At 48.3% G+C, this 24,529-nt stretch overlaps 1 protein-coding gene across 1 annotated transcript in view; it reads right to left on the minus strand.

Annotated features, from left to right (window-relative positions):
* Window positions 1-332: 332 nt before the first annotated feature.
* Window positions 333-24,529, minus strand: part of LOC8050917 (calcium-activated chloride channel regulator 1-like) — a 43,933-nt gene continuing 19,736 nt past the window's right edge. The window contains exons 4-6 of the mRNA XM_040501661.1: window positions 10,870-11,071; window positions 2,930-3,053; window positions 333-844 (exon numbers count right to left, since the gene is read on the minus strand). Of these exons, the coding sequence (XP_040357595.1) occupies window positions 373-844; window positions 2,930-3,053; window positions 10,870-11,071 (798 nt within the window). The 3' untranslated portion in view covers window positions 333-372. The remainder of the gene's footprint in view (window positions 845-2,929; window positions 3,054-10,869; window positions 11,072-24,529) is intronic.

Consider the following 24,529-nt stretch of genomic DNA (forward strand, 5'->3'; position numbering starts at 1 on the left):
TACTTGGATTCGTGATATCTACAAAACTATACACGCTACCGAAAAACAAATTATATCTGCTGAATCAGTGTCGCAGACTTCGACTAAACAGGTGATAACCTAAAGGTTGTAAAGATGGAGTGGAATTGCCCTTTAAATTACCATTTCATGGTTTGAAAAATATTAGCCCTAGAAAGACGTTCGCTTCTGTAAATATTTCGTCTTTGTGTTTGAGTGGGCGTGTGTTTTTGTTTAATCAAGGTAACATTTGTTTTTTCAAACTATCGCCTTCTGTCTTCACCACTAGCTTGATATATATCGTTTCTGACTGAGTTTCAGCTCTCTGCAATGAATTTTATGTAAGCGGCCTAAAAAAACGGTTTTTATTTTCTTTCAGGAACCCGAAGTAGTGTCATAAGAACTAGTGTCCCCCATTGTAGTGTCACCGTAGCCGGCCAAACGCTCTTCATTGCCACGTTTGTCGTCGCTTGACCGCTTGAGAGTATAGTAGCCGATGATGACAACGGTCACGAGGAAGAGCAAGCCCAAGAGGACTGCCATGATTGTGGCGAGGGACCATCCTTTGTCCGGCTGGGCGTAAGGCGCGGGGGTGTAGGTCGTGGGCGTATAGGGATCGGGCTTGTATGTCATGGGCGTAGAGGTCCTATGAGGTGCCGTCGGGGGCCGAGTCGTTTTCACTGTAGTCGTTTTCACAGCAGCCAGCCAGACCACGGGAGCAATATTAGAGACCTGAGACTGCTTTCCTCGCTTGTTCTTTGTACGTAGTCCCAGGAAGATGCTGCCGGGCTTGTCCTGGGACGCTGAGACCAGTACTTCGGGAAGCCGGACCTTGACTGTGTGGAGACTTCAGGGGCAAGCGACATGAAAGTTGGGAGAGCAAACGCAGCACACATGTTAGGGTGGTTTGTTCGTGTCGTTTATCTCAAGGTGGCAGAATGCATTGTATTACGGGTAGATGTCGCAAGAATCGTTTTTTCTTAATCGTGTTGTCTCCAACAACGAGTCTAGATTTCTAGATTTAAACTTCTGTATCTCAACCTGACGTCACAGGTCGGTGGCTCTAGATTCTATAAATGTTTCAAGAGCTAAGAGCATTCTCGAAAGAGTTCTTAATGTACCCAGGTAACGCTCAATCTTATCTTCAAACGTTCACCACAGTGAACAATGCATTATATTCTTTGATGCAAGCTAAGAAAAAGCAAACTCCTGCTGTCAAGTCAGCCATTCTTTCTACTTTAGCAGAACAATCTCTGGCGATGAAGCAAGTGGACTCTCCACCTCTGCAGCCTTCCTTCCGCTAAAGTGAAAAGAGGGAAGGCATTTCTGAGTAGAACTTTACTAGTTTTGTTAACCTGCATCAGAATATACAATCGAAACTATTCTTAGAAGAATCAGTCATGTCAGCAAAAACATACGAGGGTTACCACTCCCCTTGCAGTGCCCGCGCAGTCCGCAGTCCCCGCGCAGACCTCAAAAGGTTGGAATGGCGCCAATTGTAAGGTTCGAATGGTACAGCCGCCGGCCGTTACATTATCAACAGAGCCGCATGTGAAAACGGTTGTATTTGTGCAGATTACATCTGGAGTATGATTTAATTTCCTTTGCGTCCGTTTTGCTTCATATATAGTTAATTACAGTCAAAATCATTCTTGCAAGAATCTTTTTATGCCGATCAGGCATAATTTTAAAATATAATACCTCTAAATTGATTTTTCTTTGAAGACATCTGTTGTCAACTATCTTATTTTGAAAACATTATTTGCGCGTTCGAATGTACTTCAGAATATTTGTCTTTCTGTTGCGGATCCAGTACACAGGGTGTATTGCATTCGTGATGTTTTGTTTGCCTTAAATTAAATAATGCCATGGTATGGAAAAGGAAGTTTTAGTATGATATGGGATGACTATTTTATTCTGTCGCAACACCAAGCATATTGTCCGTGCCATTTTGATCACGGCTGTTAAAATAGAAGTGATCCGTTGATGTTGATAGGCGTCAACAATCCAATAGAGGTTCGAACGTTTATTATCTGAATGACCGACATGAGTCGTGGTAAGATCTTGATCACATTGGATTCATTCATTTTCGCTATCCTGCCAATTGAAGGAACTCCCCCTTTGTGTGGGGCACCTCCTGTGCCCGTCACCGATACCATAGCTTTCACAAATCCTGATCTATGCGTCTGCGGTGAACATCCTGCACAATGTCGGCGCTCTCAAAGCACAACCATTTCGCAGAAGGGCAAAGAGGCAGGCAAGAAGTGTATGGTCGCCAATCATTGGTGCTACAGACCAAAGATAGAGCCTTACAATTTATAAAAAAAAGTAGTTATAAATGGTAATAAAAGTTTTTGCAATGACATTTATAAACCGATTAAATTATAAATAAAGTCACTTGTACTAAAAAGTAAAGAATTAGTACAATTAGAAATTGCTAGGACGTAGTAAGTTCCATGAATACATTTTTTTTTTGTAATTTAAATACATATACTCGCGTATAAAAGAAAATTGGCGATTCACTGGGATCACTAGCGTAAAACTGAGGGAACACCCTTCGGGCCAGTCGGACCTATTCACGAACCCATTTTCTGGCAAAGGAAAAGCAGAAAATTGCTCTGCAGCCTAACAGCACGAATCAGCGTCAGTCAGTGTTCATTGGCAGCTCTACTCACTTTTGTCGGAACACGTTGGCGTTAAACACGAATGCAGCTCAGCGCTGGTGAGATGAAGGACTGACGGCTTTACTTCACTAACCAAGTATGGTACTTGATACATTTCCTATGTGTCCCTGCACTCCGGTTGTACCGAAGTGTTTAAATAACATCTATAACATTGGAAAATTTCCGCCTATTTGTATGCCATCATGATGTGGTGCAAAGATATCTATTACGCGGATACGGAAGTCGAACTGCAAAAAAGTATTGCTCACCTGAAAGGGTCTTTAGGGGTCAAGTCGCCCTCCAGAACGTCGTCGTTTGTTATCTTCGTTGCTCCCTTAAACTTGTAAACGAGGTCCCTTGATTTTAAGCTCGACCTCAGGTCCAGAGATTTCGCTGTAATCCAAGGCACGTGCTATTTTAGAGCGCAGTTTGTAAGCGTCTGGTCTCACGTAGAAAGGCGTTGGCGTCGCTGTCGGCGTCGGCGTAACCGCGCGCGTTGCATTATGGGACGTCACAGACCTATGCACCAATTAAATTTCCCTCTGTGGTGTCTCATAATTCAACACTGCGCACTCTGTTTCCCCGCTAAATTTAGTGGTAAAACTGACTTAACATGACCTCAACACCAATTCAGTTTACCCTCTAAATTCAGCGGGGAATTGATCTGGGGTTGAAATGATGTAACGTCACTTTTCCAGCTAAATCTAGCGGAGAAACTGAATTGGTGTTGAATTCACGTGGCGTTAAAATTTCAGCTATATTGAGCAGGGAAAGTGAGGGAGGAGGGGACAGTATGGGGGAGAAGAAGGGGTTTGGAGGAGGGCGAGGGAAGCGTACGCAGGAGGAGGGGAGTGTACAGAGGAGGGGGAGGAGGGAATGGAGCAGGAGGGTAAGTTATGGAGGAAGAGGGTAGGAGGAAGGTGGATGAGGGAGCAGAAGACGAGGTGAGAAGGACGGGAGGAGGAGCTTACCCTCCCCTCCGTACCTCCCATTCTCCTCAAGAACCGCGCTCTAATTTCGTATTACAGTGATTTGTAAACGTCTTTGATTATTTCACTGTCATCTTCGCAACTTACTTTCACGACTACACGCTAGACTACGTTTATGTGGTTTACAATCCTTATGGTGGAGGCGGTTAAACATTTATGAAACGATGGGGTGCTGGGCGGTCCCTATCATGATGCTCTTGGGCTGCACCGTAGTGAAGAAAGAACTCGAGGTTTTCTCCGAGGGCGCCTTGAAAAGTCTGAAGGTGGGCAAAGGTCACACAAAATACGTTGACTGTACCAACGAGCTCTAATGCAGAAATGACATGTCTTCAAATGTTTTTCTAATACCAACACGTCTTTCAAGGAGCACTCTATGGAAGAGGGAAGTTAAAAAATAAAAATGATACACCATGTTTTTTCGTTTTTCTTTTTCAGAGGAAAACTTCGGTTGGCACAATGACCATTGTGTCAATAGAGGACAGTGTAGTTTGTATATGCAACGATTGTGCGTCAACGCAGTGCATATGTAGGTTCAAGCAGAAGAGGATCGAAGCGCTTAAACAGCTGTGCTAAGCAAGCGTAACAAAATAAATACGACTCTTATGTTAGGATGTCGGAGATGTATGAAAATGAGAATAAAGAAAGTGTAGAACGTCGGGAAGACCTGCATGGTGTTATTACGCACTGTGAAGTACTGGAGGCAAGGCTTAAACGGCTACTGGATATAAAGTCGAGATACATACCAGTGGCAACGCACAAAAACACAAACAAAACAAGAAAAAAAAAAAAGCAACCGAAGCACGGAGGTTGTTTTTGCTGTAACCCTACATGATGACACACGCGTTCTTCTGGAAACCTCATTGGAGTACAAGTACGTGGGAAATGGACATGAAGTAGAAGTCATAGGACACGTCACAAGGCAAAGAAAGTCAAACGTTCAGTTCCAAAAGCTGCCCAGCGCTTAAGGAAAAGACAACCGCATCTGTGGTGACAAAACGGTCACCCAGAGGGGTTGCGTGGGGAGCGTTGACAAGGGGGGGGGGGGGGGGGGTTACAATGTGTCAAGAATCGCCGAAGCCACTGGCGAAAGTATACGCGAAGCTTCGAAGTGCTGCTTATAATCTGGACAAAACTGGTATGATCACACGATAGGTGCACCTATCACACGATAGATCCGCGGTATGATCACACGATTGGTTTACGAGGCACGAGAGTTCCGCTAATATCCAGTGCTCACCAAACATGTGCGGAATACGCGAACTGGTTCCTAACTTGTGCGTAGGCTATCCTGGCGGCAGCCTTAGAACTGCTTCATGGCGTGTGTTCGATGAAGCAGCCCGTGCACGAGAGACAGCTCGCTCGATGCCGATATCACACATTATATCGTGGACAGCGCAGAAGGTTTGCTTGCCGGACAAGCTGCCTTTCCCCACTCCCCTTTATTCCGCACGATGCATTGATTGATGCCCAAAATGGCGGTGTCTACCGTCCATCCGCGATTTTGACCTTAAGCGAGCGGCCTCCCCTACTTTGGCTGTTCCCCTGAGCGCTACGTCTCGGAACCGGCTTCACACCGCCGCCAGGAAATCGCTCGCACGAGTTGAGACACATTTTGCGTGCTCCATTCAAGGTTGGCAGAGGGCTGTGCTTTCTGCACGCTGTGCTGAACGACGGGATGCAAGAGGATCAATCTGTCAACAGTGCCTCGTGACTGACAGGGTTGGCGTCGCACGAGGCTGCTACATGGAGGAACAAAGCATAAACCCCTCGTCCCGTTTTTTTTTTTTTTTTAAACCTTTGTTTTTTTAACGTTTCAGTGCATTCTTGGCTCTCATTGTGTGCCAACCGAATTTTTCGTTTATTATTATTCTTACTCTTGAGGGCCTCAAAAAGACCTACAACAAGCATGGGAGTCCTGACAATCAAGTCTGTCTCAGAGATCACCCGTAAAAGCGAGGGCTATAAAAGAAGGATTAATGTTCAAGAGTACCAGGCTTAATTTATTATGCAAGATTTTGAGTAGGTTGAGCTCAGAAGGGGAGATGTTTCTGCCAAAGCGAACACGAAAAAGGCGCAGGACTGCACCGTGGTTCACCCGGGGTCCGATTTTGGTCTTGGTGAGAGCGAGACAATTTTAGGCTGCAGTGCTGATTGGACGTGGTGCCGCAGCTTGCACGTAATCAACCAATGAGACATTTGTGACCCGTTCTTGAGGTCGCAATCGGGCCATATTTCAATGACAACGCCTCAGCAACATGCAAATCGCGAGAGACGCCTCGCGGCCTCTGATGTTCTTCTTCATACAACTTCTTCATCTCCCAGTTTATGTCAGCTTTAGTATGTGCAGCAGAATAGCTTGAGATTTGCAAACGAAGCGCGATCTGTCCACTTTTTCCACGTGAAATAGCAGAGGATCACAACATCAGTTTGTGTCCGATCCCACTTGGCCGCGGCGCTCGTTTTGCAGCATGTGAGAAACATTTCTCCGCCTGTCAAGTGACCACGTTTGGTGCTTTTGTTATTTTTTATTTACGTCTGCGAATGACGCATCGTGGCAGACGAACCATGTTTCTAGTTCGCGTTAGCAGACGAACTGTCTACAAACGGTGTCTTTATTCTCTCCGCAAGAGGAAAATTATATTTCTCCCTGTTGCGGTGTGGAACATTTACCCCTAGTTAGCCACTGCTTGGTGTAAAGTACGAACCATTTTAGATATAAACATGGGACAGCAACCTGAAAGCCCCCAAATGAGGGCGAAAAAAAAGTGAAAGCTGCTTACAACTCCCTGTAACGCCGAATTAGAGCGCAGCTCTTGAGGAGGAGGAGGGAAGGGCATTGGGGGGGGGGGTTTAAACTAACCAGGGGGGGTCACGTGACCTTGGGGGTCACGTGACCCCCAATGCCGATGATGTCATCACTGATGTCACTGATGACGTCATCAGTGACGATGACGATGCGGGTACCGATGACGTCATTAGTGACGTCACTGATGACTTCACCAGTGATGATGACGATGACGATGCGAATGTCGGTGATGTCATCAGTGACGTCGCTGATGACGTCATCAGTGATGATGACGATGACAATGCGGATGTCGGTAACGTCATCAGTGATGATGACGATGACGATGCGGATGCCGGTGACGTCATCAGTGATGATGACGGTGACGATGCGGATGCCGGTGACGTCATCAGTGACGATGACGATGACGATGTGGATGCCGGTGACGACATCAGTGACGTCACTGATGACGTCATCAGTGATGATGACGATGACGATGCGGATGTCGGTAACGTCATCAGTGATGATGACGATGACGATGCGGATGCCGGTGACGTCATCAGTGATGATGACGATGACGATGTGGATGCCGGTGACGTCATCAGTGATGATGACGATGACGATGTGAATGCCGGTGACGTCATCAGTGATGATGACGATGTGGATGCTGGTGACGTCATCAGTGACGATGACGTCATTGGGGGTCACGCGACATCGGCGGGGGTCACGTGACCTCAGGGGAGTCACGTGACTTCGGGGGGTCACGTGACCTCGGGGGGGTCACGTGCCCCCCCCCCCCGAGGTCACGTGACCCCGGTGGGGGGCTCGCGCGGTGCATTATGGGACATTTCCCATGATGCACCGCGCGGTTACGCCGACGCCGACGCCGACGCCGACGCCGCTCAAGCCGGAACCGGGCCCCTAAGAGCTGCGCTCTAAAACGGGTAGACGCTCAGCAAGAGGAAGAGTCCACATTATCAGCTGAGGTGTTGGCGTGGCCAAGGCGATCGACGCCCACAATCTGACCACAAAAATTGAAACAAACAAGACGTTTTGACGACTCCCTGGCTGCCTCCGGCCTCTAAGTCCTGAGAGCCATGGGTCGATATCGCGCTCCCTTTCTGTTCAAGGCAATAGCCCTGATAACGTCCTCGTAACCAGGAACCATGGGCAGTGTTGTACGGAACGCCGTGCTTGGAACGCCGTTCTGTACAACACTGCTCAGGGGTCCTGGTTACTAGGACGCTGTCAGGGCTATTGCCTTGAACAGAAAGGGAGCGCGATATCGACCCATGGCTCCCAGGACTTTGAGGCCGGAAGCAGCCAGGGAGTCGTCAAGACGTCTTGTTTGTTTCAATTTTTGTGGTGAGATTATGGGTGTCGATCGCCTTGGACACGCCAACACCTCAGCTGATCATGTGGACTCTTCCCCTTGCTGAGCGTCTACCCGTCTTTTCGCCCTAATTTGGGGGCTTTCAGATTGCTGTCCCATGTTTATATCTAAAATGGTTTGTAGTGTACACCAAGTAGTGGCTAACTAGGTGTTAAATGTTCCACACCGCAAGAGGTAGAAATATAATTTTCCTCTCGCGGAGAGAATGAAGACACCGTTTGTGTGTGGAACGCGTTCCTTTTAGAAGGAACGAAGGAACGCCGCCGTTCCATTTTGCATCAATGGAACTGGAACGGGAACGCGTTACATTTTTAAGGGAACGGAAGAAGGAACGGCGTTTCTTTTTCTTCGTCCGGTGGTGTCATTTTTATTTTACTTATAAAAGGGGAATTAAAAAAAAAGTATAAAAATATTATATTTGCGAAGAAAAGGATCTCGTTAAGTTTCTTGTGTCACTTAGGGTTTATTTTGTGGGGTCCTCGCTTGGTAACAGTATGGTGCAGGCTAGTGAACATTGATTCTCTTTTCAGTGCCCGAGACAGGGGTACAAAAATCAAAACATTTAGTCGGAGGAAAAGACAGAAAAAGGGACGTCTCAAACTCAGCTACTTTCTTTGCTTCCCCGAATCCTCATAAACCAAGAAATCTAAGGCCGACTGCAGCCATCACTGAACTGCTACAAAAAAAAAACAGATACACCGAAAAAACAGGTTACTAGACGTTAAACGCACCCTTGTATCCCAAACATTGGTCAGATGCACAAAAATGAACCTTTTTCCCCTCTCCTCTTCTGTCACCTTCAAACTGAACGAGTCCAACCTTCACGAAGACGGACTGGTAGTTTTCGAGACTGACCTTCAAAGAGCCCTACCTTCTTCTCCCCTTGCTCGTCTCGCTGACAGCAGCATCGAGAAGCAACTGTTGTTAAGTTCGAAAACGGGACTTTGTTAGATTGAAACGTGTGAGGTTGTTGCAAAACTTTCGTGTAATGTGGGGTAACAGTACATTTGACTCGTCTGCATAGCCCACCACAAACATGAATATAGTTAAAAGCTTAGATTTTTGCTAACAACAAATGAAAAAATGAAACCTTGCTTCTGCTCGATTTCTTCTACTCGTGCCCCTCCATCAGAGAATTTAAATTCGTACGTTGCTATCTAAAGGAATCGATAAAAAAAAATTGGAAAAAAAACTTGGTTTGATCTAGCTAACTATTGTAATTAGCAAAATACAAATGTAACGTATATGTGACGACACGTTCCATTTCTTAAACTGTAACGAGAACGAGTTCCTTTCTCGCAGATGAAACTTGTAACGGAAACGCGTTCCAAAAATTAAGAGGAACGAGAAACGAGCTTCCGTTCCTCTTCTTGAGGCACGTGTACAACACTGCCCGTGGGACAGTGTACGGTTGGTGTAATCTGAGCTAGTTGGTTACTCATTATGAAAAAACCAGCTGAACTAAGGAAAAGGTAGAGATAGAAAGAAAGACACCCGATCGCTGGATGTCCAGCGATCGGGTGTCTTTCTTTCTATCTCTACCTTTTCCTTAGTTCAGCTGGTTTTTTCATAAAGACAGTGTACGGGCCCAGCGGAGAGTTTCCAGGATTACAGTTACGCGATGCCGCTAACACGGGCTCACCTTGGAGGCAGTCAAGGGCTGACAACTACGGCGAGGTTCTTGCACGCACGGCTGATGGAGCACGCGAAGCTGACTTTCCTAACGAGGATTCTGCAAGTACTAACTGGGAAGGAATTCCAAGGGTTTCTCTGGGTCAGGGGTGGCACCGATACGGGTGCTGCAACGCTATCTGACACCCAAGTATGCAGGTGGTGCTACCCCCACAGCCGTGCAGGTTATGGTAGCCGAGATAGTGGAGCAAAAGTTTAGGGATCCGGAGCAATGGCGGCAGCAGAGGGCTCGACTGTACAACTGAATGAAGAATGGTAAACATATGACTTAAGCCGTGGAGGAATACGCAGAAAAAGGCGACGCAAGGGCCGAGGACACGCCACTGTTACAATGGATTTGCAGAACTTCCCTGGAGCATGGGGAACACACAAATATGGCAGGAACTGTACAAAGGACAACATAACTCGGACAGTCGATGCAGACCGGAAATTCATCTCTTTCTTCTGCAGGGGTTTTGGGGATCTGAGAACGCCGATCCTGATTAGCCCTGATTGAACGATATATTATACTCCACGACAACTTTTCTTGGCAATGCAGTGGAAGGTACAGGCCCGCGTCCCCTCTCCCATTTTGAGTGTGCGCGGGCTCTCGTCCTCTGCCCGGAAATGGGGGAGGAGGAGAGCCTGCGTACACTCAAAATGGGAGAGGGGACGCGGGCCTCTACCTTCCACTGCATTGCCAAGAGAAGTTGTCGCGGAGTATAGGTAGAACTCAAGGCAGCTTGGCCTTTCAGGTCTACCCACTATTCCTCAATCAGAGCCTATCAGAGCTCGGCCTTCTGCCGTTACCACAACCCCTGCAAAAAAAGCAGACAAACTTGCGCTCCGCATACCGCCTTATTGCTCTGGGCATCGGGTCTTGTGCGTGTAGATATATACGAGTTGGGAGAGCGCATCGTTAGCAGTGAGTACAACTGGCTGAAGCTGGTGTTCAGCGAGGAAACTTAAAAAAAAGGGCGGGAGGAATGTCACCAGCATCACCTCCGCCCTAACTCATCCAAAACGAGGTGGCAATGGTTGCGGAACTTTTTGTGAGAAGGGGTGATAGGAGCGGCGCAGCAAGAAAACAGAAGTAGACAACTTAAATGGTTCCCAAGCGGTATTGGAGGAAACCCGGATTGGTCGCGGAAATAGGAGCAGGTATGTCGAGCAGTCAGGTAGCCAACAGGAAGCATCGCATTTGCTTCTGTAGTGGCATATGCGCACACAATCGCAAAAAAATGCCTCTATTTAGCTCTCTGACTATAATGTCAGTAGTACAACACAAAATGTAATTTGTCAGCTGTTCCAGAACGTGCGGTTTCACACGGGTCACCGATCCCAAGAATGGCAGTAAGGACAGTTGACTCTTACCTCTGCCGGTGTCTAAGTTAGCTCCAGTAGAGGTCCATGACAGCGTTACGGTAAGATTGCCAGAGCTCCTTGTGACGTTCTTAACTGCCAAGTCCCGAACACGGTCAGGGGCCAGGTCACTGGCTTTGGCGGCTTTCTTCAGTTGGAAGGCACCGGCATAGGCTATCAGTCTTGTCACCGAGTCCACCAGCGGTGCTTTATCCTGAGGTGGCAGCATTTTGTGCGTCAAAATCCGAACACGCTGAGCGTCGATATTCTCTTATCATCGCTAATGACTGCAGATGATCCAATTTAGTCATCCTAAAACACTTAAGCTTGGAAAAGGCGGATTTGCCGAAAAACAAAAGAACGTAATTGAGAGATTTTTAACACGAGATTCTTAACTTTGGCCTGGATCAAAAACGCAGATGGCAATGGGCTGCACTCCTTGCCTTTTTAGGATACTTAGAGCAAAAGTAAACACTTAACTAGAAAATACATTACTCCCACGAATTCCCAATGACCTTGGAGCCGATAAATTCTGCGCTGTTGGGACGGCTGGACAAGCGTAGGTTTCATTTGGGAGGGGTGGCTGCCGCCATCTATCGTCAAGGACAGCCTTCGAGACAGCGGACACTGCTGTTTCTGCTCTCTTGGCGATTCTAGTGTGTTGGTTCGTCAATTACAGCCCAGCCCCCCCCCCCCCCCCCCCCCCCTCAGCGAGCTCGAAAGCGCAACAATATGTAGAAAGCAATGAGTACTCGTTCTCTCAGACGCGTTCTGTCCACATAGCTAGGGGAGGATTTGGTGCTTTAGGCACTCGGTCTAATGCAAATAAATGAAATGTCTTGTCATAAAAACGTATTTGACGAAAGTGTCGCTTAATTTGTTTTTATTTTTCCTCATGAATCATGGCGATCACTTACGCGCGCACCTGTAAACTGGCCAAGCGCGCGATTATTTCGCTCTGCGCTTGCCCATGCAGTGTTCTTTTCTTCACGGCAAAGGTCCTGTAACTTTTCAGATCAAGTTTTTTTTTTCCCATGAGTGTTCAACTTAATCTATCTAAAACGTATTTTAAACAGACAAAAAATATGTATACCAGATTTCAGTGAACGACGTGAGGAATAAGTATCTTTTTGATCGCATGGTAATTGCTGCGTAGAAGCCCAAGAGGTATTCATAACCAAAGGAAGAATAACTCGCCTGAGCCCACGCCTACTTTCTAATCTTCCTAGTCTCACCCAATGCCTCCAGCACCAAACAAACCAGGAGACGGCCGGTGCCTCGTCAAAAACACTTCCGGATTCTGGGGCTTTGTGTTTCAAAGTTAGCGGCGTAGTACGTTCTCTCTTCTTTTCTTTTCTTTTTCTGTTGCAATAAAAAATTTAATAGTTTTCATTATGAATTCCAGCAAACATGCAACTGGCGCTACAAATTTTCTTTAGACGTATTTGTTTACTACGCTATTATATAAAAGAAGCGAGGAAGAGCCCAGCCTAGAGGGGTAAAGAACCAACACTTTTACACGCTGTCCCACACTCTAGAAAAAAAAAAATTGCAATGATGTTTTGTTTCTGGTTCTACTACGCCCTTTTCATGGTATCAAAATACTGAAAAAGTATTGATGTTGAGGTTACCAGTGAACCTTTAGCGCACTGCAGACTGGGCAACAGGAAAGCAAGTTGTAGCGCCATTGTAAGCGTAACATACACAAGCTCCCTCACTCCGACTTTCTTTAATAGGTCTCGTCAGTGATACTGGTGAGAATCCTGCCGCTTCATAATACACTCTAAAAAACGTTCAGCCTTTCCACTCTCGTGAAGGAGGAGGATGGGCCGAGCTGTTCTCAAAGCACTGCCGCAACGCGCACGCGCACGTTTCCCGTTTCTTCTCGTCCGACACGCCGCCGATCGTGGATACGTCTCTGGCGAACCAGTCCCGTGAAGCGCGCGCGGCGCACGTGGCGCCAAACGGGTAATCCACGAACTCTCTCCGGAACCTCGTCGTCGCGCCCGGGAAGTGTTCAGCCGGGGTGGAGTGCAGTCGTCGCCGGGCCTCGCGCTTGCGCTTGGCCTCCGTGGCACGATCGTCGTCCGCGGTGTTGGCCCGCCGGCGCCGTTTACATCGCTGGTTCTGCTCTCGGCGGAGGCTTTCCGGGTGAGCGATGTACTCTTCTTTGGCAAGGGAATCTGAAGAGCTCGACGCAGTGGAAGTCGAGGCGACAGCGGCTTTGCGGCGGTTGCGGCCCCATTCGCGCTGCTGCGTACGTCGCCGCTCCTTCCACAGCCAGTCTTCTTTCCCCGAAAAGGAGCGCGGCCAACCCATCCTAAGTCCAAACTGAAACTGATAAGAGCGCAGGAAACAGCTCGCAAAACAGACGAGGTCGAAGAAACACACGTAACGAACGCTGCGCTCGTTGCGTGTGGTTCTTCTTTGTCGTCGTCTGTTTTTCGTGCTGACTCCTGCGATGAATTTCCACCAACGCCGCCCAGCTATCCATTCTTCTACGATGGCTGCCAACGCTGGAAAGGTTGCCGCTATCTACGAGCGATGGTGGCAAGCAGACTGGTTGTGTGCTTGCCGCCGTCGCGTATAGATGGCGATAGCTGTCCAAGTAGGTTTGTCTCGACAGGCGTTTGATAGCGGACACGATCCTGGGGAACCTAGCCCTTAACAGCACCGTTGTAAAAAAAAGGTACATCCTTCTATCCCATATAATGCACCCCAAAACGTCAGTTCGACGTACAGCGCACGATAAGTAGCTAAAGTGCGTATGAAAAACCCCAGAAAGAAAACACTGAGATTTTGAAGTAGGGCCAAGAAAACCCCGATTTTTTTTTTGTAGTTAGTAGCACTTCCACTCGCTATTTTAATTAGTTGTACCACACGGCTATCAAGCCTCTCGTTAAAGTTAGTACCGTCAGATTGACGTCAGTGCGCTGTACATGGAACTTAAGTCTTGGGGTGTCTTATTTGAAACAAATGGTTTAAGAATACACCCTTTTTCTTCTGAGAGTGTTGACGTACAAACAGTGGCAGGTTGATGTTTTTTTCCGGGTGCTTAGACTGCGTAGCCATTGAAGCGTGGTGATACCAACCAGCCTTCCCCCCGATTGCTCAACGTGTTATCGATTTTCATTTTAAACTTTATATGTTGACCTGGAAATCTTCGATGAATTTCGGTGTTCCGCCTCTAAGTCCACATTTCTTCTCTCGTGCTGAGGGCAATATCTTTGATACCGGAAAAAATTTTGGCTCCTTTCAAGCCCATCAGATTACAAAGGGGAAGTAGCTTTTGCGGATCTCACGTCTTGTCCCGGCTGAGAACGACGTGTCCTGCGTACATTACATTCGGCCGTCTGCCTGTCAGTGAAGACAATCATCTTTTTTTACCTTTTTTACGCCGAGAGGCACCTGCTCTGCAAGAAAACTGCCTAAAAATGAGCTGCAGAATAGCTTTGGCGCTAAATGAATGCGATGGTTTCGCTCGCACGTTGTCTTTCGTATGTAGAACTGTTTGTTTTCTGCATTCTCGAAACGCCAAAATGAGTCACGTTCTTCGGCAGTGCATATTTTCACCTGTTTTATAGTAATTGCAAGGCAGTTCAGTGTTTCCAAGAAAAAACCGCATCATTAGCCGGACTACTCATCATGGAACGAGAGCGGTTATTAAAGGGATACTACAACGAAATTTCGGCGCTCATTTTTTGGTCTATATGTGTTCAAAGGAGCAGCATCACATCGAACATACCAATATCTTGTTAAAAAAAGTCACGAAAAGGAATTTTAAAATGAATTAAACGATTAGCAAAGAGCACCTGGTGGATGTCGCTAACGCCCCGTTTGTGATGCCAGTCTAGGAACCTTGACAGCTAGTGACGGAGGTTGTCTTGCCTCTGACCGCGACGAAAGAAAAGGGGCAGGAGGAACTCCCCTCTTCCCGAGAATGCCGTTTGTGTGTCGCAGAAGTCGCTATTGTACCCCTACAAGATTACAGAAAATTAACCCGTCACTCAAAATTCGTACAAAAGCAGCCGCCTCGGTGGCTGGAACGACTAGGCCATCCTCTCGACGTCAGCCTCACCGTAGCTTTGCTCGTCCTAAGACGACCTACGTCACGATTGCGTTGGATGTCACGTGGTCTCCGCTGGGCCTTCTCCGAGCGCTTGCCAGAGTGGGCCGTTTATAACGAAAAATACAGCCACCAGGCTCAAAGTACAAACGTGCGATTGCCATTTACGGATATTGTGGATCATATTCAACCTATTTGTGAACACGACGGGAATATTTCAAATTTCATTGAAGTATCCCTTTAAGCCCTGCCACGGTACAGCAGATGTTGATGAACAACGAGCGAGAGAGCGTTTCAGCATCCAATTTCATCGTAGTTGCAAAAACGCGCGAGACGACGTAGCCGCGCGGGCACGTTGGGCGACAACAATTAACAAAACGATTCTATCTTTTTTGCTTTTATTTTTTTTTTTGGAGCGCGTTTTTGGGTAAAGACAACAGCAGTTTTACAAGTGGGAACGAGGCATCAAGCCACTGGTTCCATCACTGTTTTCGGCCGTGCATGTCGCCAGCGAGAACTAACGTGTGAGACAGTAACAGGATAAACATTTCTAAATCAATCTCAGTGATATAGGAGGCATCGGCCTAATTTTCAGATCTTTCAACACATACGAGATCGACGCAGGCGTAACTTTAATTAACAGGAGGAGACACGCTCTTGAGAGTCTCGCGCGCGCAAACCCGCTAATGAACTCACGCTCGCGCAGAAGGATTGGAGATCTTATAAGGGATCGCGGCCGGGGCGACATAGCAAAATAAAGTGGCGAAGTCCGCAGGTTATATACACCTTTAAAGAACGAGAATTACAAAGGCCTACAGCCAGATAACTGTTTCCAGAAGGGGGTCAGCGTTATCAGAGAATTTTGACACGGGTGGACCTCAGAGGTAGGGGACGGTCAGGACACCTGGTCTTCCCCTCTGAATGCGCCTCTGCATGGAGCCATCGCGAGCGATGTTTGTAACTAGTATGAGCAAAGCCCTGATTTTCTAATTTGTTTTAAGGATGATGACAATCCTCACAATTACGAGTGCTTCGGACGTAAATGTGGGCGATCATTGTGCACTCTTAAGCGCTGGAAGCATTTGATTACACTATATTAGCCGGTTCGGTCTGTGGATGCCAATGTTGTCACCGTCGACACTAAAGTCCAGATCCGGTATTGTTTAAAATGATCGGTGGTTCATTCGAAACATGGTTCAGTGTGCTCCATCTTGCAGGCCCCTTTTAATCTGCTATACAAGCTGCCATGCACTCTACTTAATGCACTTTGTATACCCACGCGCGTGTCCGTGCAAGCAAGCCCGTGTCCGAATAGATTCGGGCTTCCGGCTTCCGAAGTGGAAAGACGCATCGTCATGAGCTCCGTAGGAGCGGTTCTAACGGCTACTGATAGCCGTGATATCTCGGCTGAGCGAAGCAACAAGGCTTATCGGATCATTTTGCCACCATTTCCAAGGGCGTTCACGCCTTAAACTTCGTTCTTCTGCACTGTGATATTGGTGCACGTCCCTACCGCATGGGAGGATTCTAAGAACAGACTCAATAGCGCCGGACTGCTTGGAGACATTGAGGCGTGTGGTTCTTACCAAATGAACCACGCATGGATGGTGACCCTCAAATCGCTCTTTGCCAAGCAAAGGTTGGTGAACTCTCAAATCATAGAGGTCAAGGGGAGGCGTTGCCTGGTGATTGATCCGAACAAATCGGAGGTGAGACTCAAGTTGCATTGGATACCTTTTCATCTGCGCGACGAAAACGTTAAAAGAAGACCTAAAGACGTCTGGCAAGGTTGAAGAAGTCACCAGGGAGGCGTGGCGTGTCAACGGTCTCGAGGGGGTGCAGTCGACCACAAGAACAGTGAGGTTAACTCTAAAGGACGGCGTCACTACTGAACACCTGCCACAGCAACTTCGACTGCCCGGATGCACGGTCCTAGTCCTGGCACCAGGAAGAGCACTGCTCTGTCTTCGTGGCCGAAAGACAAGCCATATCCGTAAGGAATGCCGCGTTTCTTGCTGCGAGAGCTGCGGACGCTTTGGGAAGACCAGGGAGGAGCACGTGAGGACGTACGCAGACGTGGCGCACTCCGTAATAGAAGACGACACGGCAGAGCTACGACATGAATCAGGCAGAAGCGGAAGAAGCAGAAGGTGAAGCCCCTGAAAGCCTCGGGCCTCTCAGTCGAGACGACGCAACCGCAGGCACTTCGGTCCATCCTCCGACAATATCGTTCACTGCGGAATCGCCAACGGTCACGGCTGTCTCTCAACCACCAGGCAGCGAGCTAGCACGCCGCCTGTTGTCCCTAGTCCCTTGAACCAAGTCCAAAAGGCGGTGGCTCACAAGCAGGGTCCGGGGCCTTTGAGGGCACTGAAAACGAAAACATGAAAGCCTTGAACGGCTCTGCAAAGCGAGCTATGGAACCACCAGCAACGCAGGAGGGCGGCCAACCGACGAGTTTTCAGGCAACGGTGCGAGATAAATGGCGGACGCGATGGCCAAGAGGGTCCGTTACCACGACAGACCTTAAGCCCCATGGGTTAGTCAAACATCTAGAGACCCGCGGTGAACTGTATGGCTGCCGTGGCTCATGGAACTTGCGTAACAATGCAAGTAAGATGGACAGAAATTTCTGTTTAGTTTGTGCCATGTGCGATCTATTTGTTTAATGCTTCCTACCTTTTCGGGGCTGGGTAGATTGGAACCAAATTATCATGGTTCTCAGTTTTGCCAGCTTAAGTTTTCGGGGGTTAAATTCGTGAAGAAAACAGTATCAGTTGCAGCGTACTTTTTCTGATGAGCAACCAGATTTTCTTGCAGCGCAAGAGACAAAAATGGAGGCAGATAACGACAATGCTGAAGTGCTGAGTCCTTTCTTTTTCGATAAGAAGTGTGCGTTAGTCACGCCGTGGGTTTTTTGGGTGGATGTCTTCTTTTCCTAAAAAAGTCTGTGAAACCATCAAATCTCCATGTAATTACAGACGAGTGCCGTCGTTTTAGTTGTAGTGATTTTACAGTGTCAGGTGACCAGTGGCGGCTAATATGTGTTTATGCACTGTGAGCTGACGTGAGCTCCAGACAGGGGACACCAAGACCCGGTCTAACAGCATTGGGCACCCCAGCGCACAAGTAGCGTGAAGAGCCGCCATGAGGCTCGTGTGTTAACGAACTTGTAACCTGGCCCCTTTTCTACCAAATTAAAGCCTTTTTACCCCTTTACGCCCGCTCCCACCACTCACACACGGCGCAGTCGACACCCGCAACCTGCCGCAGCCGCTTTTCCCGTCAAGTAAGCCTCTCCGCATTTGATTGAGCGCTGTTGAAACGCCAACCGCCTCCTAAGCATACTCTGCCTAGCCCGTCAACAAGGACGCCTTTCATCAACTGGCGTGTTGCTACCGCCGAAGACCTTGCCACCTTGAATGTACAGTCGATAAATACCGAGCTGCAGCGCCGGAGCCTCTCCACAACCGGCAACAAGGAGGAATTGATCGACCGACGTTTGGACGACGCCGCCCAAGAACCACCGCCAAACGTGCCCGCACCTTCGACGTCGTTTCCAACCATGCCAGCACCTACGATGTCGATCCAGGAAATGCCATCCTTTACATCAGATCCAGCAGAGAACATGCAGCGCATGACAATCCTTCCTCCATCAGATCCCTGCCGTGATGATGACAACGATAGCGAGTCAAGCGAATCCAGTGCACCTAACGACGCTACCGGATCTTTCAGCTTCTTTGCCTACCTTCAACGAAAGTGACAGTCCTACCTTCAAGCATTGGGTCGAAGAGCTCGAGCGCACTCAAAGTCTTGCACGATGGGAAGACTCAACTCTCTCGGCCATCGCGCAAGGAAAACTACGTGGCGTCGCAGCAGACTGGCATGTGTCAACAGGGCGACAACTTACAACCTGGACCATTTGGAAGGCCGGATTGCAGAGCAGTTTGGTGAACACCTTCCACTCCCACAGTGGCACCAGACATTCGCAGCGATCACGCAGAAAGCCGTAGAGAGCCTTCAGCAGTACGCCTTCGCAAAGCTGAAGCGCATGTCACGCTGTCCAGTTCATATTGCCGACAAGGAACCTATCGAATACCTCGTTCAAGGCATTCGTGACGAGCAGGTAGCCACATTCATCGCTGTTCAGCGACCCCGGACCGTGGGCGACTTCCTCAGCATCGTGTCTGAAGTGGATCGAGCATTAGGACCACACCCGCCTGGCCCAATCTTCAAAGTCAACAGAGCAAGCCTCAGGACGCCCCACGCCTTAAAGTGGCATCGCCAAATCTGACAGTGCCGTGAACTCCCCACAGTCCGTTCGATCATCTACCTTCCAGCACACCACACGTGTAACGCCGCCTCCTCGCATCACCAGCCTACCACCTCCTGACCAAGAATCAAGGTATGAGGTCATTTCGACGAAGTACGGTGCTCCAGCATACAGACGAGGACAGGACTTGAAAGATGCTGTGTGCTACAACTGTCCAAAGAAGGGCTACATGGCAAGAAAGTGCACTGAACCAAAACAGCCTTTTCGAGACAAGCAGACAGTCCCCAAAGCACTAATGGCTTGTGTTGGTCGCGCCGAGGACACCTTGTCTGGATCTAAGTGTAGATGTGCCATAGTCTCTGCAAAAGTCTGGGAGAAATCAGTGCCAATTCCCAGAAAGTGATTCGAACGTCACAATCCTTCCAGCTTGACTAGCCGCAAACCTCAAGCTGGAACCGTGGACAAAGCCACCTTTGCTTGTCGTCGGAGGAAAATCAGTCATGCCAGAAGGATGAGTCCTTCTGCGGATCACTATCGGACTTCTGTCTGCAGATATCAAGCAGCCGACCTTGAAAGGAACGCCCTTCCGCTCATTCTGGGCGAAGACTGGTCAGGGTTGGGCAGAAATACTCAAAACTGTGTTTGGAAATACAAATACTGGGATACATTAAAATAGTAGCTAAAATACTGATACTGAAATATATCTGTAAAAGTGTATCGGCGATACGTATCGGAAATACATTTTAAAAAGAGGAAAAAAGTATTTGGAAATACAAATACAGGAATACATTTTAGGGAAGCAGAAATACAAATACAGAAATACTGATACTGCAGTACATTTTTAAAATTTGTTTGAGACACAAATGAGATGAAGCTTGAAGTTGGAGGTGGAAGTTTTTGATCCTGAAATTACTTTCCCGTAGGCTTCGCACTTTGCCTTGAAGGTAGTGATTGCGGACGACAAAAAGTCTTGAATGATTTCAAAAAAAAAAAAGTCGTCTCATTAAGGACAGACCGCGGTCCCTTCCCTGACATCCTGTCTGTCTGACGAAGGATACGAAAAGACTTCGACCACTAAATAAATTCTATGTCATCCTAAATCACCACGCCTCTGTCCAATAAGGACGGCTTTGTCAACATTTATCACATGACGTCACGGTGGAATGAACTGGTATTCTTCATCCGTAGGTGTGGCCTTGAACATGAAACTTTAGCACGCTGCTGTGTGAAAGGACAATACGTACTTTTGTTGTAGGTTACCTCGTTGAAGATCGAGCAGGCGCAGTGTCATTTCGATTTTTCGAGACTAGTGGACCACCTGAAGCATCCTGGAAGACATGTCTTATCTTTTGTTACGGTTGAAAAAAACGATACGGTTGCATCCCTGTTGTGAAGGTCCTTCCTGTCGACCCTCCGCCACCGACGCATGGATTGCAGTCCTCAAGTTTCGTCTTGCATACTCCAAATAGAGACCTCGTGGATTGCGACCTTATATTGCCGGCACACGTGCGAGCTCTCTGAGAAACAGCGAGCTCGATACTAGTCCCAGGTGTACGAAGTCTGGGTCGGCACTGCGAGACCACTTCTGACTTACTTTCTGGGTTTCGGATCACCAGAGCAGCGGGTTATTTTTTACGTCGGCTGATGACGTACCCTTGAGCCATGCAATATTACGGGCGCAGCCGCAGACGCATTCGAATATGTGTTGAACTTCACTGCGTGAGTCATCCTACTATTTTAAGCCAACCACCGCCAGGATCTTGCTGCAACGGACTGTGACTCAGCTTTGCCGGCTGGGTGTACTGCGTACGCTAAGGCAAGAGAGACGGTTAGCAGCGGGCATTGGATGCCAGCAAATAATGACTCAAAAAATTCCGAAGGACCTGCGACAGAAGATGCTCTGACTCCACTCCTGGCACGCCACCACGATTCGGGTACCCAACTACGGAACACTTCGCAGAAGAGAGAAGAGGGCGCATAGGAAAATAGTTTGGGGAATCGGAAGGGACCTTGGTCAACATGGTAACAATGCCTCGGCACCTCCTTGACCCTGGTGCTTTCAGAAGTAAAAAAAAAAAGGTTCGAATTAGTTTTTGTTTCTTTCGGGGGGGGGGGGGGGGGAGGGGGAGGGGGAAGGGGAAGGGAGGGGGAAGTATTTCGCAAGAAATGTAACGAAATACATTTCACTTTGATTGTATCGCAATACAAAGGATCATTCAAAATGTATTCGGATACAGAAATACAGATACGAAATGTATTTCTGAAATACTACCGCGATACATTTGTATCGCGATACCGCCCAACCCTGAGACTGGTTCTACGCAGCCCAAGCTGAACTGCATTTCAAACCTCCGCTCCTGCCTGGGATCTGCCAGCCGTCAAACAACATTATCGTGCAGTGAAAGGAGGAACTCTTGCTAACGATGTCGAATGCAGTAAACTTCACAACTTCTACATTGTCACGTTTTGACCCCCGCACTCTACAGCAGAGCCACTCCAAGCCGAGTTCGAGCCAGATGAAAACGAACCCTTGTGGAGCCAACTCAGCGAGGCAACCTTGGCTCAAGTGGGCACAACTCCCTCCTCGAGCCACCTCGAGACAAGCCCCTGAAGACCGTTGCCTTCAGACCAACCTGCTATCATTCTTGATGATAATCTGACCGATACTTGCCTCAGAGCTCAGCTAAGCCACGAAGAACAAGAAGCCGTGAAGAGCATTGTACAATGTCATGCTGGTATTTTCAGCAGCAGCCCTGAGGACATTGGCCTCTATGAAGGCATTGAACACGAGATCAAGCTGATGCACGACGCCAAGCCTTACGGTCGACAGCCATACCACTAAACAGCTAGTGACAGACAATTCCTCGAGCGTCAGACAGCATCTCTGCTTGAGAGTGACACCATTCGCCCATCCTATGGACTATGGGGATTCCCAGCAGTTGTTGTGACGAAAAAAGACAAAAAGAGGCTATGTGGGACTACATACCTCTGAACCAGATGACAGTGAATGTCCTGCAGTCACTCCCCCGAGCTTACGACATTTTTTATGACCTTGGACTTATGCTGTACGTACAGGCAAATCAAAGTGAAAGATGAAGACCAAGAGAAAACCACATTCATCACTCACCAAGGTACTATTTGCCCCAAATGAAATGCGAACAGCGGGGCGCGTGGCCGTCGGTACATGCTGCGTCTCCTGGAGGCCTCCTGAAACTGACAAAAACCACGGGTTGGAGAGTAGGGCGCTGCGAGGGTGTGCGTCCTACTCCGATGTGTTTTGCTTTCGCACAGCACAAGTCACGCTTCGAAGTTGCGCAGCATGTACCAACGGCCACGCGCTCCGCTGTTCGTATTTCATTTGGGGCCGATTGTACCTTCAAGTGGACGCGAATGCCTTTTGGCTTCCACCTTTCGAAAGACGATGCACAAGATATTTTCTCAGCTGAAGCCCTGACAGTCCAACTCAGGTGTGCGCACATACCTGGATGACATCATCATCTTTGCCGACATTTTTTCGGAGTTCCTGGATCCTCTCGAAGAGACCCTGACTCTCCTGTAGAAGGCCGGCTTAAAGGGTTCTTTGAAGAAGTACAAGTTTGCGGTTCCTCCTGTGAAGTTTCTTGGATTTCTGATCTCTGAGCAAGGCAAACAACCAGACCCTTCAAAGATCGAAGCACTCCTGCGAATCCCAGCGCCAACGTCGAAACAACTGCTATCGTGGCTCCAACCGTCCAATTTCTACAGACGCCTCATATGTTACTTTTCGAAGATTGCAGAGCCTCTTCAAGTCGCCATTCGGAACGTCCCGTTCCAGTGGACACCTGAGTGCCAGCAGGCTTTTGAAACTATTCGTTCTGCATTAACGTCATCACAAATATTGGGCCACTTTGATGCTGACGCGGCTACGACAATCGCCACGGATGCTTCTGCTACAGCCCTTGGAGCAGTATTCACCCAGAAGCAGGACGGAAAAGAGACTGATTGAGTATGCCAGCCGAGTGCTCACGGAACCTGAACGGAAACTACACAGCAATGTTTGGGAAGCCATGGCCGTGCATTGGGCCATCACAGGGAAATTTCGACATTATCTATTGGGACGACGGTTTCATCTTCTGACTGACAACTGGCCAGTCGCCTGTTTGACCACGAACTTCAAGCCGTCGCGACGCTTTACGGGAATGCTACTGGACCTAGCCGAGTTTGACTTCTCGGTTGAGCACCGACGAGGACGTCAGAATTATGTGGCTGACATGCTTTCGCGATACTCATGTGCCACGGTGTCCCAGGTCGACACACTCATTGCAATGCAGGCTGAAGACGAAACATGCAAGGCCATCCGTGCAAAACTTCTGTCAGGACATAACACCTAGAACGTTATTGTGGTCAACGGAACATGCAAGACCATCCGTGCAAAACTTCTGTCGGGACAGGACACCAAGAACTTTATTGTGGTTAACGAGACCCTGTGGAGAGTTGTGAATCCAGAACTGTGCACAATTGTTGTCCCGGCCAAGATGCCACAGCAGGTCCTTGAACGTGCTCCTGACGCCAATGGACACGTGGATGTGTCACGCACCCCCATAAATGTCAAAGACCGTTATTGGTGGCCGAAGAGGACGAAAGAGTGTGTCGAAGCCTGTCAAGTTTGCCAAGCGGACAACCGTACCGCCAGGCGATCAGTTCGCACGATGTGTTACACGCCCACTACAGAGATCCCATTCAGTGCCATAGCCCTTGATTCCATCACAATGCCAGGAACAGAAGAGAAGTACATACTCAACGTCATCGACTTCGCAATTAGATACATCGCCACAGCAGCGGTGCCTACAACTTCTACAAAAAATGTGCTGAAACATTTGCGTTCGATGTTCTACATATTTGGAGGCTGTGATGACCGTCTCTCCGACCATGCCAAGTCATTCGAGTCCCACCGATTCAGGAGCTTCATGCGCATGCATGGTGTGAACATGCACTTTTCAGTAGCATACCGTGCAGCCAGCAACGCACTTGTTGAACGTGCCAACGGGGCACTTGTATCAGTACTTCGGAAACTGTGTGACGGTGATCAGTCACTTTGGGTCACTAAACTGGAAGAGGCCGCTTTTGCTGTGAACACGACCCACCACCGAAGCACCGGATTTTCGCCCTTCGAACTTTTGTTCGGGTTCATACAATAGCTGCCACACCAGAAAGTCCGCCCACACCAAGCCTCTGATTTCGGCGAAAGACTTCTTACACTACCAAACCTGCGAAGCGAAGCAGTCAGTAACTCTGAACAAGCTCAGAAAACACGGAAGACGATGTACGACAGGACCCACCGCGATGCATCTTAT

Source organism: Ixodes scapularis, unplaced genomic scaffold, assembly GCF_016920785.2.
Source record: "Ixodes scapularis isolate PalLabHiFi unplaced genomic scaffold, ASM1692078v2 PGA_scaffold8__174_contigs__length_109621045, whole genome shotgun sequence".
NCBI classification, from domain to species: domain Eukaryota; kingdom Metazoa; phylum Arthropoda; class Arachnida; order Ixodida; family Ixodidae; genus Ixodes; species Ixodes scapularis.